The sequence below is a fragment of the Barbatula barbatula genome (genome assembly GCF_947034865.1).
Source record: "Barbatula barbatula genome assembly, chromosome: 16".
Classification (NCBI taxonomy): Eukaryota; Metazoa; Chordata; class Actinopteri; order Cypriniformes; family Nemacheilidae; genus Barbatula; species Barbatula barbatula.
The window spans coordinates 1,865,610-1,885,928 of NC_136779.1; the positions used below are offsets into that span (position 1 = coordinate 1,865,610).

At 39.4% G+C, this 20,319-nt stretch overlaps 1 protein-coding gene across 7 annotated transcripts in view; it reads left to right on the forward strand.

Annotated features, from left to right (window-relative positions):
- ptprea (protein tyrosine phosphatase receptor type Ea) overlaps window positions 1-7,335 on the forward strand; it is a 56,265-nt gene extending 48,930 nt beyond the window's left edge. For all 7 annotated transcript variants that reach the window (XM_079476833.1, XM_079476834.1, XM_079476831.1 and 4 more), the window contains 9 exons: window positions 1,152-1,287; window positions 1,518-1,667; window positions 1,757-1,850; window positions 2,351-2,427; window positions 2,510-2,644; window positions 2,737-2,862; window positions 5,688-5,839; window positions 5,937-6,072; window positions 6,398-7,335. In XM_079476833.1, the coding sequence (XP_079332959.1) occupies window positions 1,152-1,287; window positions 1,518-1,667; window positions 1,757-1,850; window positions 2,351-2,427; window positions 2,510-2,644; window positions 2,737-2,862; window positions 5,688-5,839; window positions 5,937-6,072; window positions 6,398-6,472 (1,081 nt within the window). In that variant the 3' untranslated portion in view covers window positions 6,473-7,335. The remainder of the gene's footprint in view (window positions 1-1,151; window positions 1,288-1,517; window positions 1,668-1,756; window positions 1,851-2,350; window positions 2,428-2,509; window positions 2,645-2,736; window positions 2,863-5,687; window positions 5,840-5,936; window positions 6,073-6,397) is intronic.
- Window positions 7,336-20,319: the final 12,984 nt, after the last annotated feature.

Below are 20,319 nucleotides of genomic sequence, written 5' to 3' on the forward strand. Positions count from 1 at the left end.
CGGGGGATTTGTGCAACCACAAGTGTCCACATCCTGACAACGGCTCACAATGCTCTGACATTTAGGTGGCGATTCAAAATACGCCACATTTCCTTTATGAAACATCAAAATCTATTTCAATGTAGGTGTAATATCTTGTGTTTCAAATGCATCGTATATCACCCCAAAATGAAACATCTTTCATCATTCATTCACCCTGATGTGCACAAAAACAAAACAAAAACGACATTTGTGTCGGTGACCCGACAACATTGAACCCCATTGACTTCCATTGTATGAACGCAAAACCACCGAGACATTTCTCAAAATATCTTCTCTCGTGTTCCACTGAAGAAAGACCTCATAAACACTCACAATAACCCGTCCGATGGAAATGCATGTGAGCTGAAACTTTCAGACAAAGGACAAATTTGACATAACTTCTATCTCATTATTTCGGAGACCCTGCAGACCCCCGTGCGTCAGTCTGAAGGTGTCTGTCACGCATGCATAATTCATTTCATCACACAAAGATATACATTATTCAGAGTGATTAGCATGTGATTTGAATTACGTGAATCTCGCTGCCGATTGGTCGGATATGTAAAGTGAACGTATGAAGGTCAATGGATGTTTCATGACACAATAAACCGTTTGTGGATTGAGTTTTAGTCTGTGTGTCATCGTCTTGACCTGCTGTCCTCTACTTGTGCCCTAAACAACCAAATGCAGTGTGGGCGTCCAGTGAAAAGCCCTATTGAGGGATTGTGCATGTTGTTGATTGGCCGCTCCTGCCCTCTAGTGTTCAGATTGAGATTAGACAGGGATGACAAAAAGGACCTAAACCCACTATTTCTGATGATAGTGTGTATATCATTGTTCCCCAGATGTTGTTGTATGCCAAATTGCTGGTATACCATCTGACTTGGAAAGAAATGAAACTCACATTTGGAAGATAAATGGATGAATGCATTCACCCACATTCACATTCAGAGCTTATCTCGTCTTCATAATAGTGAAATAATAGAGAATCTGTGTTCTTTTTGTAAATATTTGCACGCTTTTGGTGGTCAGAATTTTTTACTTCGCACTTATTTTTCACGGACACATCATTAATGACAGTAACGATGTGTAAGTGTCATTCATATGATTATTTTTTCTTTCTGTCTCAGTGCTGGGGTGGGCAGAACAGGAACATTCATCGTCATTGACGCTATGATTGACATGATGCACGCAGAACAGAAGGTGGACGTGTTTGGCTTTGTGACACGGATCCGAGAGCAGAGGTCACAGCTTATTCAGACAGACGTGAGCAGAGTTTTGTTTATTTCCACTGTTACAGTGTTACCTGTCCGAACTCTCCTGAGGTCGCAATACATTCTTTTTCAGTTTAGTACATTTCTGTACATCACTTCTATAAGCTGCTTTCAGCCCGTCGAAGTCCTTTAATTACCCGTCGAACGGGTAAATAAAGACAATCCGATATGCTTTGTTATTAATGTTTTTCAACATCATAAATATACTGTACTGCGTTACAGTTACAGTACTCGTTCGTCTATCAAGCTCTTCTGGAATATTTTCTGTACGGGGACACAGAGCTCGACGTGTCTTCTCTGGAGGGTCACCTGGATAAACTGCACAACACCTGTGAACCTCTTGACCGCGTGGGCCTGGAGGAGGAGTTTAAGGTGAGAGACGTCGCCCCTAAAGAATATTTATTCGCACTTCACATTTTAAGCATTTTTCAGCTGGTTATATTGACTGTTTTTTTTTTTAGAAACTCACAAACATGCGTATCATGAAGGAAAACATGCGGACGGGAAACCTTCCTGCCAACATGAAGAAAAACAGAGTCCTTCAGATTATTCCATGTGAGTTTAACATAGTCTGTGAAGATTAAAGAAATGAAATCTTGTTCTAGAAACTGATACAAATCTCAATTTAGAGGTGAAATGTGTCACTAGCTGCAAGAAAAAACGAATTAAAATCACTTTGTGAAGACTGACCGGGTGGGATAAAAGATTAACCAATGCCGTGAGTTTGGGGCGGGACTGTATGTTTGAAAAAAGGTGGATATTTTAACACTTTTCTGAGCTACTATTTGTGCTCCCTTTCAAATAAAATGTTATATTTTGTTTTATTTAATTCTTATGATTTCCTCATTGTAAAACGAGCTGTGTGAACTGTGCTTATTGTTCGTTTCTTGGACAAAATGTTAAATGTTTTGTCATTTGTAAATCACTCTAAATAAAAGCTGAATAATCGTTAATGTCATTTCAAATATGATTTAAATCTTTCTTTTTGTCTACTTGTAATCCCGAGAAATTTTTCCTCACACGCGGAATAAAAATCATCATTTAATGTTTTTTAGACGACTTTAACAGAGTCATCCTGTCGATGAAAAGAGGTCAGGAGTTCACCGATTATATCAACGCATCTTTCATTGATGTAGGTATTTAATCACTCTTTTCATAAGTGTTTATACACACCCAAGTTTTTTTCTATATAGACGTTTGTGTGTGTTTTGCAGGGGTACAGACAGAAGGACTATTACATCGCGACGCAGGGTCCTCTGTCACACACGGTGGAGGACTTCTGGAGGATGGTTTGGGAGTGGAAGTGTCACTCGATCGTAATGCTGACAGAACTACAGGAGCGAGATCAGGTACACACAAACTACACAAATCCATCCGAGCACTCTTGCGTGACTTTCAGAGCAAATCGTGTCATCTTTATCTTTACTTGTGTGCGTTGCAGGACAAGTGTCTTCAGTACTGGCCGTCTGAGAACTCAGTGACGTATGGAGATTTCACAGTGGAGATTAAAGGAGACACACTGTGTGAAACGTTTAGTCTTAAAGATCTGCTGCTCACATACGGACCGGTGAGTTTTGGTCGGCTCGTATGTGTACATTTATAGAGAAAATATTTACTTTATATTACTGATGATTCTGTGCACGATTTAAAATGAAGCAACGTTTGGAATGTTGGTATTTTTATATGCGTTTACATTTCTGTCCTGCTTTCCTATTCCTTGTGCAGAATAAAAACATGGTTTAATAGTGCTTTGCTGTAAACTTCACTTTAAAAATGTAGTGTTTTATTGTAGTAAAAGCGTACTGACCATGTTTTTTTCGGCAGATTAATAACTATTTTGTTTAAGGGTTCATTTGCTTTTTTCTCTGTCCTCAACAAAATGTGACAATTTCTACAAGTTGAGTTTTCCTGCAGCTTGATATTTAGAAATATGTTTTTTGGTAACATTTTACATTAAGGTACCCTTTATGAAGCATTTATAAATGTGTTCATTAATGATTAATAAGTAATTTACAAATGCATTATAAAGCAGTTGTAACCGCATGAATAAAAAGGGTGAATCTCCTGAAATGCCTGCCAAATAGTGAGCAGGTATAAGAAAAACATCCCGACAGTGTCCAGTCTGACAGCCTATATTGCAAACAACATAAAGATGATAATTAATCTGCTTTCGAGTCAAATACATAATGAGTAAATACATTTATTAAGCATTTATAACATGTGAGTTAAACATGGCTCAGTATTTGGCAGGTACTTCAGTAGAATCCCTTTTTATTCATGCAGTTATAACAGCTTCATAATGCATTTGTAAATTACTCATTAATCATTAATGAACACATTTATAAATGCTTTAGTGTAAAGTGTTACCTGTTATTAACAGATATCAACACACTAAGGAAATTTACATTTACATTTAGTCATTTAGCAGACGCTTTTATCCAAAGCGACTTACAGATGAGGAAACATTGGAAGCAATTATAACAACATAGGCAACGAAAATACATAAGTGCATCAAACTAGTCCATTAAAGCCTAGCACAGTATAAAAGCTAAGAATAGTGAGGTTAGTATTATTATTTTTTTTTTTTTTTTTTTTTTTTTTTTTTTTTTAAGAAGGAAAGGGAAGAGAATTAGGAAAAACTCAATCAGCAACGTGTTGACGGAAGAGATACGTTTTTAGGTGTTTTTTAAAGATGGCAACCGAGTCTGCTGATCTTGTAGCAGCAGGTAGATCATTCCACCAATGTGGAACAGATCCAGTGAAGGTACGGGAGAGTGACTTTTTTCCTTTTTGGGATGGTACCACTAGTCGTTGTTCCTTTGCAGACCGCAGTGATCTGGCAGGAACATAGATCTGCATTAGCAAGTGGAGATACGATGGTGCAGATCCGGTGTTGGTCTTGTAGGCCAGGAGCAAAGCCTTGAACTTTATGCGGGCGGCAACAGGGAGCCAGTGTAACCTGATGAAGAGCGGAGTTACATGCGCTCTCTTCGGTTCATTGAAGACCACTCTTGCCGCCGCATTCTGGATCATCTGGAGAGGTTTGATTGTGCAAGCAGGAAGTCCAGCCAGAAGCGCATTGCAATAATCCAGTTTGGACAGGACAAGAGCCTGGACTAGGATTTGCGTAGAGTGCTCCGATAGGAAAGGTCTAATTTTCCTAATGTTGTAGAGGATGAATCTACAGGACCGGGTGGTGCTGGCAACATGACTTGTGAGGTTAAGCCGATCATCGATTACCACTCCCAGGTTTCTGGCTGTGCTGGACGGTGTAATCGTTGATGAGCCTAGTTGAATGGCAAGGTTGTGGTGAATCTTTGGGTTGCCCGGGATCACAAGCAGTTCCGTTTTTGCAAGGTTTAGCTGCAGGTGATGATCCTTCATCCAAAGCGAGATGTCACTAAGGCATGCCGCGATGCGAGCAGCGACCGTCGGATCGTCCGGTTGAAATGACAAGTAGAGTTGTGTGTCGTCCGCATAGCAGTGATAGGAGAAGCCATGCTTCTGAATGACCGAGCCGAGGGATGTCATGTAAATGGAGAAGAGTAGCGGTCCAAGCACTGAGCCCTGTGGCACCCCCGTGTTGAGCTGTTGGGACGCGGAGACCTCATCTCTCCAGGATACTCTGAATGACCTACCCGAGAGGTAGGACTCAAACCATTGCAACGCCATTCCAGAGACACCCATAGCACTGAGAGAAGCCAGGAGGATGTGATGATTGACAGTGTCAAAGGCAGCAGACAGATCCAGTAGGATGAGCACAGAAGACATGGATGATGCTTTTGCCAGTCTCAGGGCTTCGATGACTGAGAGCAGTGCAGTCTCTGTGGAATGACCGGTCTTGAACCCAGATTGATTGCTGTCCAGGAGGTTGTTTTGCATGAGAAAGGAGGAGAGCTGATTGAACACAACTCGCTCCAGGGCTTTGGCGATGAAGGGAAGAAGGGAGACAGGCCTGTAGTTTTCTAGCAGTGTAGGGTCCAGGGTGGGTTTCTTTAGAAGCGGTGTGATGCGGGCCTCTTTGAAAGCTGTGGGAAATGTCCCAGTGGTGAGCGAAGAGTTGATGATGTGGGTCAGAGCAGGCACAACCGTTGGAGAGATGGCCTGGAGGAGATGGGTGGGGATGGGATCCAGTGGGCAGGTGGTAGGGTGGTTGGAGCCAACGATCTTTGAGACATTTGAGAAATGATTGTTTTCGCTTATTATAATGCTTGTTTTGTTTTATTTTAAACAATTGTAAGTCATTTTGAGGCCCCCTGGTTGTCAAACTCTTTGTCTCTGTAAACCATGTCAAGTTTTCGATTATACTAAACAAATGATGAATCTTTCACAAGATTTCTGATCGCCATGTGTGTTGATGGTTTAACTGATCACTGTGTGTGATTCTGACAGGACAAACACACACGTTTAGTTCGACACTTTCATTTCCACGGCTGGCCGGAGATCGGCATCCCAGCTGAAGGTAAAGGAATGATTGACATCATTGCATCCGTTCAGAAACAACAGCAGCAGTCAGGCAACCATCCCATAGTGGTGCACTGCAGGTAACACACACACACACACACACACACACACACACACACAGTGTCCCTTTCTGAATGAATGTCATGCCTGACTCGTGTGTGTTTGTGTGATGTACAGCGCTGGAGCAGGACGGACCGGTACATTTGTCGCTCTCAGTAATATTCTGGAGCGTGTGAAAGCAGAAGGTTTGCTGGACGTGTTTCAGACCGTGAAGAGTTTACGAATGCAGCGGCCACACATGGTTCAGACGGTGGTCAGTTCATTAAACTTTCTCACAGAATGAATCAATCATAGTTTCAGGAAAAACATAGTGCTGTTGCTGTAGTAAGACTGTGCACGTTTCCTCTTAGTGGCCGCTTTTATCTTAAAACAAAGGAAGGCTGAAAGTGATTTTAATTCATCTTTTATTTGTTACGATCTACAGTCATTTTATTATTATAGGTGCTATTTATTTATTATTGAATGTTGTATAGAATATAAATGATCAAATAAATTAATCTCTATGATATTTTTGGTTGTAATTATAATATTTTAGGACTAAATCCCACATCTCTCTCTGTCTTTCTCTGTGTTCTCAGGAGCAGTATGATTTCTGCTACAGAGTGGTACAGGACTTTGTCGACATTTTCTCAGACTATGCCAATTTTAAATAATCTAATCTGCCTTAAATGTTTGAGTCGTTGGATGCTTTTTTACACGCCGGTCGATCAGGATTTTCTACAACGACTGAAAGATAATTCCGCTCTATTTTGCTATGCACTTCTCCTCAATGTTACTAAAAAAAAACATATCTATCTGTAATATAATGTACTAAGGCTACTAAAGTTTTAAAAACTGTAAATTGTTTTGTCTTCTTTATAACATATTTAAATGGTTTATTTTATTTTGGTCTCAAATTGTTTTTATTACAACAGATCCTTCCAGATCCTGTTTGAATTGTAAAATAGCGTTTGTCTTTGTTTGTTTGTTCAGCGAATTATTTTTATTTGTTTTTCGAAGAGTCGTTTGGAATTTGTTAAGCTGTAGCTGTGATGTATTTAAAGACAGGACAACCTGCGAGATCAGACATTTATGTGAACGTTCCGTACGGTTTTATTTATTCAGAGTTGTTTTATGAGAGATCTCATTGTGTCAAAGCATTGTTTTTAATCCCTGTCTTTAACATTGTCCCTATCAGCCATCGCAAATGTGAATGTTGTTGACGTTTTGGTTTTAAAGCAGCAAATATTTCCATCAAATGAAGAGGCTGTGTGAGATTATTTGAGTTTTAGAGAATGTGGCTAGTGGTTCTTAAGAAAGGCACAAAAATATTTACCTTGAAAAATCTGGAAGAATTTGCATTTAGAGATGATCTTACACGGAGCAGATAGAGATGTGTATGTCTCGTGATCTTGCCCCGTCTCCCTGAGAATTTACTGAGAAAAGCTGCACAGGTTTATAAAGCACACAAACATACATGACTGATAGTTGCCTGCAGAGGGCCAATGATTTCCAATAAATGAACAAATGCATAACGAAACGTTCTTGTCCTGACTTTTTAAACACATACGTCATAAACAATCATATTAAAATCACACTATATCAAAATGCCATGTCATAACTTCAACGTACATGCAAATGATATGTCGTATGATATATCGCTTTATAGCTCCTTTTATTCTCTGTAAGTCACTTTGGATAAAAGCGTCTGCTAAATGACTTAATGTAAACGTATAGAATACACGGCACATATTTCAGGAGATGCCTGTTAGCACTATTTCATGTCAAAGTAATGCCTACACTGCTCTATAGCTGTGAAGTAAATAAAATGGGAAAATATTTTTCTTTGCTCACAATGCAAAGGTTACAAAACCATATATTTTTCCATTAACGGCAACTGCTGCCATCTGGTGGACATGTGTGTTACTGGAAGGGCCTGTATATTCAGTACAGTCAGTTCACTTGGCCATCTATTCTTGATAATGATAAACCAGTTTAGCTTACTGACCTTGAAGATTTCTTTTTTCCATCCCTTTCCCGACTGCAGCACTGAATAAGATGAGTTCATGTAGGATAAATTCACTTTTTAACTAAATGCCAGTGTACGAATATATGTTTATATTAAATAACATTAAGTATCAAAAGTGAATCAAATATAGATAAGGTTTAAAATAATATTTGATCGAAAATGTAAACTATCACAGTTTGCTTTTTTAACAGGCTACTTAAACTTATACTTAAAAATAATGAATGAATGAATATATAATGTCATAATTATTGTCCGGTGGTTCACAATACTACTACAATTCATACCACTAATTGCTATTGTTGTTAATAAATATTGTTGTTATTATCATTATTATGATTTTTATAAATGTTCTTTTTATTTTAAATGTAGACACATTTTTCTTGGCCACATCGAGATGGAAATAGTTCAACTTTTAGAAGTGCTTCGCGGCTCGCGATTTTTTTTACGCGAATTGTGAATCGCGCCTAAATCGCTTCATCGTGTTTTTTATTAAAAGCAATACATTTGCTAGTTGTTTTTCTTTCGAGCGATAAAGCTTTTTTTTTTTATGTATTAATAATTTTGTCAAGTATATATTTGTATTTTGTAAGAACTCAACAGAGAAACGAATATGCGCGCGAAAAAATCGGGCCTAATAGCGCTGATAACACAGCACGACTTACGATCCTCGCATCAAATAAAATGTGTGTTGACTTTACCAAAACACACATATACAACATCACGGAGAACAAATACACAAAATATAAGCTGCTCGCTTTGCAGACTGATCGGTGTATAAGTTCCTCGCAACGTGATGATGTCATACGCAAATAGTAGGCCTACATGAGAATGTTGTTGTTATTTTCTGTCTTATTTCTGTCTCCCCCTAAATTACCATCACAAATTTAGATCATAAAATTCAGCAAGAAACTGGCTAATAAAAACAAAACCCTCATCAATAAGAATTACTCATAAGCACTTTCATCATCCCCGGAGCCTCTGTTCTTACTCAGCTAAAGTTGCCAAACTTCTGCTCCCACTTTTCTCAGCATGTCTTTTTGCAAAGTGCTTTTCTAATTTCACCCAGAAAAAGGAGAAACTGCAGGAGGTTTGAATGAAAATGTGGATTTGTTTCTGGTAGAGCCCAGCTGAGAGCCAGGGCCCTAATAGAGCTGGGCATAAGGGGCTGAGCTCTGCCGACGGGACCACGGCTCAAAGTGTGTGTTCAAATGCAGTTAAAACAAATGAAGCTGTGTTGTAAGATGAAAGGAAATTTAATTTGCACAACCAAGCAGTTTGAGGTTTATGCCTCGAATAACAGTAATGAGTGAACTGGTTGTTTATGTGGATATGAGCTTATTCAGAGGTCTGGTGGTCCGAATTAATGGATTTTTTCTATTATTCAGTATATCTTGGGGTGGGGTGAGTTAAAGCTTGGAGATGTTTTGCGAAAACTTTAAGTTAGGATTGCGTGATGGTGATTCTTGTATCCTCTCTCAAATATTTCTTGATATCTTTGCTTTTGTTTCGAAAAATGATTTGCTGCAGTTAAAAAAGGCGTAATTTGGATGGAATTATGAAATATTTCGTAGGCAATTGCACAAGACGGCGCCTGTGAGCTTTTGGGACGCCAGAGTCGGCAGATTAATTTCACGTCGTACAATACTGTACGGGAAAAGGATTATTTTGGACTGGCCAAAAATTTTTAGATTAAAAAACTCAAGTAGTATATCAGCGATATGACAGATCCTCTTTACATTGCTGAGCACTCCGATAAGCCAGAACAACTGTGTTATACGACCGGAAATGAGTCTGCCGACCCTGGCGTCGCAAAAGGCTCACTGGCACCATCTTGTGCAACTAGCCCCTGTTACAGTAAAATGAAGACTTTGTGCCTTGTGACCAGTTTTCTATTTTATTTGAAAACGTGTAAAAGCTGTTTGAAGTGATTGTAATGTAAAATATTGGTTGTGCTTGTGTGACCATTCGTGACCATTTTCTTGCACACCTTGCAAATGATGACATTTTACTTAGTATCTGTTTTAAAAAAAACATCCCATATACGTAGTGCAGATTGTGCACACCTGTTGCTTATTGGTACCTCAACATCCTTTATAGCGCTCCCTTTAGACTAGGCCTACAAAGGCAAAATGTTGTGTTTTGACTCAATCGGATTCTTTGCAGAGCTACAACAAAGTGTGGATAGAGATGTTGGTTCAAACTATAGATCTGTTCATATGTTTCCTGAACACCATGTGAAAGCAGATGGATGTGCTCCCCTATTATCAACACTAAAAGGTCGCCATTTACTTACTCGAGTTTTGTGGATGAATTTAGGCAAAATAATTCTTCTTCAGAGCTGATAGATGCTGTGTTATATAACAAACAGAAAAAAACGGAGTGTTTTTTTCTTAGTTCTGATGTTTTCCCCGACACTGGCTATTCGATATAAAGTACACGCGCTGCCTCTCTGGCGCACATACAGTGCGCGTTTTGCGCGTCTTTGCGCTCGTCTCTCTCTCTCTCTCTCTCTCTCTCTCTCTCTCTCTCTCTCTCTCTCTCTCTCTCTGTGACTAAAGTTCTCGCTCTAATATGCTCCTTAGAAGTGTGTGACTGCTTGTAGGTCGTCTGAAGTCGGAACGGCTCCCCCGACGCCGGACCCTGCTTCATTAAACCGCTTCTGTAATTGCTCGACTCCAACACAAAACGCCTCGTATCTGTACATTTGCAAATTTCATTTAACCTTAGTCTCTCCTTTCGCACCCCCGGTGGATAATCACTTTGTTTACCGCAAATTAAACTCAGCCTGATTGTTTACCGGCCTCAGAGTCCCACCACATTTCTACAACTCTCCTTTATTTCTTCCAATAATCGCAGAGCGGGGAGTCGTGTATGTGCCGCGCGCTCATCTACATGAAAATTGTACAATTAACTTTTGATTAACCAGCTTGTTCGTTTTTCCTCCGTTTCTCTCGGCGCTCCGCCGTGTAATGGCTAGTCTGAATTTTAATAAACGCCTTTAAATTGGGAGCGGCCTTTCCTTTGACTCGGATGAATGCGAGCGAGCAGGCGCAGCGTTGAATTAACGCTCGCTAGAACAATAGCGCAGTCTGCCAGTTCGTGGTATCATCTTTAAGTATGCAAGGATGAAAGCGCGCATTTGTCCATCAAAACAACAAGAAAAGAAGCCACTAATTCAGATGGCACAAAGTCAAGTGCCGTTCGAGGGCCCGCGTCGCTAATGATGGAGCGAGTGCGCGTCTGCGCGTCTGCGCGCTTGCTACTGGGGAGATGGGGTCCTCCCTGAAACCCTCCATCGCGTAACGCACTTATCTCGAACAATTGGAGGGCACAATGACTGAAGAATGACTTTTGTTGCGCTCTGGTTGCATGCCACAGCGGCGGAGAGCGATAAGGCCGTCTGGAGACCGACCGAAAGTCTCCTCAGACTTCGGCCGCGGCTGCAGACCTCGATTATTCTCTCCGCGTCCTGCGGCGCGGAAAGGTTGCGCTTTTGTCCCGCTGAATGAGCGGCGTCTTCGCGCGTTTCTTCGGGGAGATGGACAATAGAAGTTGATTTGAAATACTTTTGTAAACAGGATGGTAAACAAGTGATGCAAAATCGCATCTTTTATCGGGGCTCTTGAAGAAGCTGGGAAAGGTCATCGATTACAACGACATAGCAGCTATCCAGATACTTAATGAAGTTTTTAATTTCAGCGATCTTTGATTTAATGTTTGCTTGTAAATGACAACAATAATTATGATGAATGGCTTTTTTGCATTTTATTTAGATTTAGTTGTTTCAACTCATAAAAGCATAAAAGTGTATTATGTTTATGGGTAGTTGACGAATACCGAAGGCCTACATGTGTCCAATGGTGTGACCAAGTAAACATTTAGAAATCAAACCGTTCATAATATAGTATTTTACATCATTCATATTTATAATATAAAATAACAATGAAGATCATTTATCATATATTTTCTAGATTTGTTCTGCCACACCGTGTGACACATTTACACATTATTTGTCAACTTCTTATGCTGTCTATTTTTAACAGCATGTGAAAGTGTATGCAGTGTGCCACAATAAATGTGACTGTTATATTGTGGGATACGGAATGTCTCTCAATATGCTTTGTGCTTCTGCACATTTTAGTCATATAGGTCACTTTTGTTGAAAATGTTAATGCTTTACATGAAGTAATGCTCGTAGTCTCTCATAGTGCACTGAGAGAGGTAGTGTGAGTGGGAACATGGCAGTTTTTAGCACGGCAAAAGTTATGGTTAGTATGGTTAATTCTGGCAAAGACTTTGTAATGCGTTTACACTGTTTTGTTCATTTTATGGAATAAATACATGTGACTGTACTTTAACTCTCGTGTTGTGTTAAATGCTAAGTGGTTTGGTTTGGGGTGGGATTTGGGGTTAGATGCTCTTTAAATATCTTTGAATCCATAAACATTTATTCAACTTTTAATATTTTTACAAATGCAAAAACAAATGAGTCTTTATCTGACTCCACAAAACGGCATGCGGTCGATTTCATCACAATGGCTAGAGCTTAAATTTAAAACGTGAAGTATAGTCGTAATAACTTACGTGCACAAATGACCTTTTGCGTCGCTTTTACTTTGAGGACCAAATAATAATGATTTATGACAAAAAGTTAAAATCACGAAACATGGAAATACAAGGTTTCAGAACGACAGCAGTGATATCATTTTATATGTTTGTATATGGAATCTCATGTTTGTTGTGATACTGCAAAAGGTTTCACATGTTATATTTATGTATGAATATCTTTCTCTCAGTCAACAGGTATTGTTCTGGCTTTTGTGAAAACTAGTAACTTGGTGTAAGCACTTATTGTTTTATTGCCGCTGTGACATTTCGCTTTGTTGTTTCCTAATTCTCTGTAAGTCACTTTGGATAAAAGCGTCAGCTAAAGGACTAAATGTAAATATGTTTGTATGTATAGCCAACTTTTAAAAGTTTAGTATCACTTATTCATTCCTTACTCGTACTGTATTTATTTAGATTGCAGAAAAATTAAAAACTCAGCAAAAGAAAAATCTGTATGTTGTGACTAAAGAAAGGTATTGCCCTTATTTGCAGAATTGGCATTTTATCAGCCAGTTTGTTCAGGTCTCACCCTGTACCCCGTGATGCTTTTTATGGACGTAGTTCCCATCTGTGTGGGGCTCTTATTGCCTGCCTTTTCTTCATTACTCTATTCAGTCCAAATCATCCATTTGTGGTGACCCACAAGTAAAGCTGAAAGAGACATTCACCAAGGGACTGTACCTTTAAGGGTGGGATGTTGTTTTTGGTGTGGAAGTTTACTCTGACTCGCTTTTCTTATATTTATTGTTTTTAAGTGGAGAGGAAAGTTGACTCGACGCATCTCCGTCTCTTGTCTCCTCATTTATTGCAATCCACACGTTTCAATTATAGAAATGATTATGTTTTCACAAAATAATTTCAAATAAGATTAAATGAAGTGATTGTAAACTTTTGAACGCTAGTGTATATAACTGTCCATAGAAGGCAACGTTTTATAATGTAATATAAAAATAGCATGTAGATGTAAAGTGCTTTATTGACTATAATGACAATGATTTAGTTGTTGTCAGTTGTGTCACTGCTCACCCAGTGTTTGTGTCTTGTAACACAGCTTCTTTTGTAACCCCTTCATACAGTGTTTTCATTCTAGAGGAAAAGAGACAGAGAGAGAAAAAACCAGTAAATAACAACGAAAGAAATCGTGAGTTCTTAAGACATCGGGCCGATCCGTTGGGGAAAAGCACAGAAAGAGTGTCAGACAGCGGAAAACAGAGCTACGAAGAGCAACTGAGGAAGATAAAACAAGCTTTGTGCTTTTTCATTTCTCACTGATGGCTGCCAACAAGGCCCGAGTTCCAGTAGAAACAGGAATATCTGATAGGTCATGTGCTGTATAATGAAAGAAGCCGATTCTGGGGACATGATAGAAAGCAAGGTGATTCTCCGTCTCCCGGGACGATATTTCAAGATCCGGGCACCCGTAGTGGAGAAACGGAGACACGGGGTTGATCTATCGTTTATAAACTGACCAAAATAATTAGCATTCAAATGAGATTTGAGGAGAGCGTTTGACAGAGGAGATGACACGACCCAGCGGTGCCGTATTCCCCCGACTGTCCTTCCGCATCGCAGACACGCCGGATCGGCCCCTTTGTCATCTTTTACCTCTCTTTTACACCTAGGAGAGAAAGAAAAAAGACAAGCGTTTGGCCGACGACGTGACGCTGCAGTCGGAGCGAGTCTCATTGAAGAGATGCTTTGCAAGTTTTTAGCCGCATGAATAATTTGATATCTGAGCGTGTTGTCGCTCTACTCTGGATGTATTTTTCAGAAATCTTAAGAGCGTGTCGGCTGTGTTTTAGGGGTTTCGCAGCAGCTCTCCGCCTTGTGTTCTCGTCCCACTTTGTTCCGCCAAAATACACATTCGAGACGCAAATTAGGGGCCCACCAAGTTAGCGCCACGGAACCAAAGGAAGCCTGCCGTTGTCACAAAGGGCCGAGAGAGACAGCAAAAGCAAAAGGCATACAGGCAACATTTGGGCGGCCGTCCAAGGCCCGCTAAGAGGCCATTGTTCGCTCACAAGAGCCGCGGGGCTGGGAGGGAGATACGGGGGATTTAGCGACATGACTTGAAGCAGGGCTGGGGGAGCGAGAGGATTGGGGGATGACCAGATTAACGTGTCGGCCTGGAAGCTTCCCGTCAACTTTATCTCCTCCTGCATGGCAGTCATAACAAAGAGAACAACCTCAGTGCTTAAGGCCATGAAGCAAAACCTGTAGAGTCCTCAGTCTGAAGAGCCTCTTCTCTCTCTCTCTCTCTCTCTGGCACAGGGGCGCACGGCGTCGCATGGAAAGGCGCAGCGGCTGTCAGCGCAGACGGCTCCTCTGGGATCTGGCGGGGCAGGGATGCCGAGGAAGAGAGGAACTTTGATGTAAGCTTGTAATCGTGGTGCCACAGCCTCAAATGCGGAGTCGACAAGCAGCAAACAAAGCTTGTCATCCGACGCACGAATACAAACAAAATAAAAAAGCCACTTCAAAAAGCATGCTGTAAAAGTTGAGGCCGGCAGTACAAGAGCTGGGTAATTGTCTCTTTGTTCTGCGGATTTGTGACTGTTGTGGAAGAGAGTTCGAACAAAGGAAAATTTAGTAGATGAGACACGTTTGAATAAGTATAACACGAGAGCGCAAAAGTTACGTTATACAAGCGTAAATCTGTTGAATGTGAATAATGCTTATTTGAGTGAGTTTACTTTACTTACAGCTGATCTCAGTGTGTTTCATTAAAGTACTTGGTCCTAAAATTGTTTATGAGAAATAAAAAGCCAAAACACACGAGGCTGAGGTTAAATACATGGAGTGAGGTGTAAAATGAATGTAGAATAATCTGGATTTTAGTACATTTTCTTATTTATTGAATTATCTTTAATAATGTTGAGATTGTAGACTTGACGAACCTGAGCTCAGTTTGACACGTTGTTGTCGTCTCTTCTGAAACTCCAACGGACACATTTTCTGGCAATTTTTCCCAGGAGAAATATCTGAGACACAGCAGACTTTTTCATTTGCTCTCCATTTAATCTCATTGTCTACTAGGAATAATAATTGAGATACCACATATACAAAATATCAAATATAAAACAGAATATGGAAGATTTATAATCTGATATATGGGTTTCCTATGGAAAAAGAAATAATCAGTAGTAAATGGCATTTTTTATGTGATTTATTTCAAAATGTAAGAGATGAATCGGTACAAGTAGGGACTTTTTCTCTGAATGTTTACGAAGTCTGAAGGGTGAGATAAACAGCTGCTCGAGTGGAAAATGTTCCAATAAAAGCGTGGAGATTTTATCTCGCCTCTCATGCGTTTCTCATCCAATTCGCAAAGCTATCGGTTTTAAATCTGAATTTGAAAACTCTAATAATCTGGCAGGTGAATCGGAACCATTATCCAACTTCTCGCAAGCGATTCATCCAAATGTTTGCCGTGTGCTCACACGTTGCTTTGTCTGAATGTTTGAGAGTTTTTCTCTTACAGAAAGTTTCGGAAACTTGCAAGTCACGAGGCCAGGCCGGAGTTTGAGTCTCAGGAGAGCCGAGGTCCACACACTGTAACTGACGAACCTGCTTCAGTCTGTTGCTTCAGCTTATTCTGAATCATTTTGACAGTCTTCAAAAGTAACCGAGGTGGGCTTTGGTAATGTGAGGTGAGACCGGCGTCTCTCAGATGTTGACTGAAGGCCGAGCTGGGTGTTTTTTTTTCTCGTTTCATGTTTCATTAGAGTCAGAATGTGAAACGGCCCTGTCGCTCTGAACTTTAGACCGATATGTGATTATTTTGAATAAAACACGTATCTTTGTAATGATTCATTATTGCTGTGAAATATTTGCAAATGACTTAATAGTACATGAAAGATTAAAAGCAGTCGTTTTACTGAGAAAACTTAACTGTTAAAAAAGATTCCTGACAACTCGCGTCATTGTTTGAGTTTGACTCTTTTGTTATACTCAAACAAAGGAAGTAATGTTTGGATAACATCACAAAGCTGGACTTATAAGCTATTTCAAAAAATCTGTAGTCATTTCATACCTATATGGCTTTCTTTCTTCTGCAAAACACAAAATAAGATATTTTGAAGAATGTTGGTAACTGAACAATCTTTTTGTGGTTGTTGAGTGGTTGCCGGCGTTATCAGAATACCGACAAATATCAACAATATATGATTTTGTTTTCTGTGGAAGAAATAATGTCAATAGGTTGAATACACAGTTTCCAATTGGAAACTCTTTGGGGCGGTTTCCCGGACAGGGCTTAAGCTATAGTCCCAGAAAAACTGAAATGTTTGAGGCGTCTTACACGAAAACAACATACACTGGCATATCTTAAAAAATCAGTGAGATTGTTTCGTCTCAAGATGCACACCAGTAATGTTCTTTAACACAATTTAAATATGTCTTAAGCTTATCCTGGTTTAAGCTAATCCTTTTATGAGAAACCACCCCTTTAACCTACAAACGCTTTACATGCAGGTGTCCCTTCATATTAAGCTGCGGATAGAAGTATTTTAACTCCAAAATATGACTCCCATCACCTTTAACATCTTAAGCAGTAAAACCGTGATAGGTCAGAACGGATGTCCGCCCGGGTCCCTGTCTTTACACCGCCCCCAGCAATCAATAGACCTCCACACATAACATGACACGATACGAACTTGTGTTTAATGAAAGATCTGTGTGAAAGTGAGTAAAAGAGCATCCAGGGATCCGGCGTGAACGCAGATGATGAAGATGCATTTGTCATTTGCATCAAACATTAGCGTAAACGTATCAGAGGCGCAGACCGGCGAGAACATTGGCGAGGAATTGCATTAGCTCAGTATGAGCGATGGTGGAAGCGGCGTGCGAGCTGGGTCCATGTCAAGCCCTTAAATGGCTCGCTGTTTCGACCTTCTTAAGTAGCCAAATCTTTATTGAGTGTTGCACCTCCGGGACATTTTAGCCTTTGAGAAGGTTGTTCTTGTTACTATAGCTTTAGTGGATAAAACCCACAAGGACGTTCTTTTAACTTGTTTGGACTCCAACTGTTGTGTTTCATTTGATTTGAGGTCACAGGGGGAAAGGCTAATTTAAACAGCTCCGTGTTGCTTTTATTTTGGACTTTTTAACTTGAGAAAGGCAGGCAGGTGATCTTTACACGGTTGTGCGTGTACGGGCAGAGATTCGACCCCGACGAGCTTTTGCTCAAGTCAACATGTGACTTCAGACGCAGGGCTTCTGGAAGACGTCGTCCCGAGGGCCGCGCGGAGGAGAAAAACACGAAACGCATCTGGCGAGAAAACAATTGAAAGTCAGTTGAAAAAGAAAAAACGATGCTGGCAGACAAATAAAACCTGACCAGAGAGAGAGAGAGAGAGAGAGAGAGAGAGAGAGAGAGAGAGAGAGAGAGAGAGAGAGAGAGAGAGAGAGAGAGAGAGAGAGAGAGAGAGAGAGAGAGAGAGAGAGAGAGAGAGAGAGAGAGAGAGAGAGATTATTTGTCCTATTTTCTAACAGTTTACGCCTTTTGCAAATTTGCGAAGAAATACTTGAATGATTTATCAAAAAAGGAACAAACTAAGACACATTTTAGTCTTTGATCTTTAGTTTGTTAGTAGTTCAGACCAAATTAAATGAATTTCTAAATGATTTTATGTCAGCACCAATTCTTAAATAAAATTATGTTATCAATACAGACATTTTACAATATGCAGTTTTATTTGCATAAAATCCCAACATTCAAACTTTTGCGCATATGTTTTAGATTGAAGAAACTCTTCTTTCATCGTTTTGTCAAAGTAAATCAGAAACAAACTTGGTCTACATAACAAATCTTTAGTTGTAATAACAGCTTTGTCCACAGGGTGGCACTCTTAAGCTGTGAATTACCAAGAAATGTCTCTCTCTCTCTCTCTCTCTCTCTCTCTCATTTCATAAAGCCAACACACAGGATTTGTTGAACAGCATCACAATAATTATTGCCCTCGAAGTGGCCAAGAAAAAATCTGGCACGTGTTAATACATAAATTCCATATGTTTATATGAATTCCCGATGTTGCTTTGACACAGTCACAGAGTGACGGGACGGTCGAGGTCCTTTCTGGACCCATTAACAGTTCAAGCTTAGGAAAACCAACTTTGAAACCTGCAAGTATTTCCTCCGCTGAAATGTGAGAATGTGGCTTGATCCGCTGTAGGAGAAACAGACCGGAGTTAAACTAAAGCTGATTGTGAATATTGGAAGAGGCAGTAAGAGGGTGAACGCAGGTCTCTGGGTTTCAAGGGAAAATGGGAGTCAATAACATGTTCCAGATCCTCCAGACAGGCAGAAGGTCAAGTACTCACTTAAACACTGACTCCACAGACAAAAACCATAAACCACTCTCTCTCGCTCTCGCTCTCCCTTCCATCAGCGGCTTAATTTTTCTCATAACATGGTTTATGTCAGTTTATCTTTAGCCGTGTTCTGACACTTCTGTATTATTGATGTAAAGCAGCCTTTGAAACTTATGTGAACAAAGTCCGTATTTTTGTATGAACATTCTTGTAAAAGTGCATTGTTCGGTCCTGATGTAGCATATAGACCACTTCACAAGATACACTTGTCCAAAAGCAGTTTTTATTTATGTGTTATCATTTTTAATAAAATCTTACATATACAGTTAAATCTAAAATATTTTAAATCGGTTAAAATTATTTTGTTGGTTTTGTTTAAATGTTTTTGAAGTGTTCAAGAACTGAAACAGAAGGTTCTTCAGGATCAGCCTTGAACCAGTGTTCTTTACATCATCCGAAGGGGTCTGTATTTCTATTATGCATCACCTTTGTTTATCTGTGCATTTACAAATTTGAAGGCATTTTGTTTAGAAATGCACTGTTTCGACTGTGGAGCTGTAATAAATGTAATAAATAATAATATTTGCATAATTACGGTAAGGCTGCATGGTATCGGCTAAAAATGTGATATGCAATACAGTGCTTAAAGTGTGTAAAAGTAAATGAAATTATTTTTTAATATATATCGTATAACAATTATATACCCAGCATACATGTTTTACATTCTTTCTGATGAAAGAAAGGAGAAAGGTTTAAAACATTAAGATCATTAAGTTATTGCAAACCATTTCCATTTGAAGCTACAGTGATTTTCTTTCATTTTCACACAGTTTATCTAGCAGCCCAGTTAATGATTTTGTGTGAAAAAATGTATTTACACTCTTAGATTATCTAAACTATTGGCGTGATACTGATGCAGTGATTCAGGAACATTGTTTAAAAGTTTGTCGAAAACCGATAAAAGAAATGTCAGATATAGTTGGGCACATTCTGGTTATCAGACATGTAGTGTGAAGCATCAAGCATCTTCATCAACTTATTTTACACGTCACATGTGTGAAATCACATGTTTCACCTCGATTCGGACTAATGTCATTGCAAAACCAGCTTTGAGAAGTTTTGTTTATTCTTAAGGAAAAGCCCAACCCTGATGTCTGTACATCCACTTATTTATATTTTACTGTGATATAACAGTATATTATAACAGATTTAATTGTTCAAATACATTTGGGTCCACTGTATACATTATGACTATAAAATGGTCAATGCATTATTTTGTGAGCTCTCATAGCATTTTAATTCTACAAAATGTCAGCAACGTTATAAAACTACACTGTAAGACATCGTTTTGTTACTGTAAAATTATCAAATCCTCATTAAGCTTATTGCTGTAGATCTGCAAAGCATCATGGGACATTTTTGGTTTAACAGTAGATATGTTTATGCTGTGAATCATTATAGAGTCATTTTTAACAGATTGTTTTTGTCAGTACAAATCTAAAAAGACTCGACATATTCTTCTTAATCTTGACTTCGGTAAAGTTATTTTTTTCTCATTATTTGTTTAGTTAT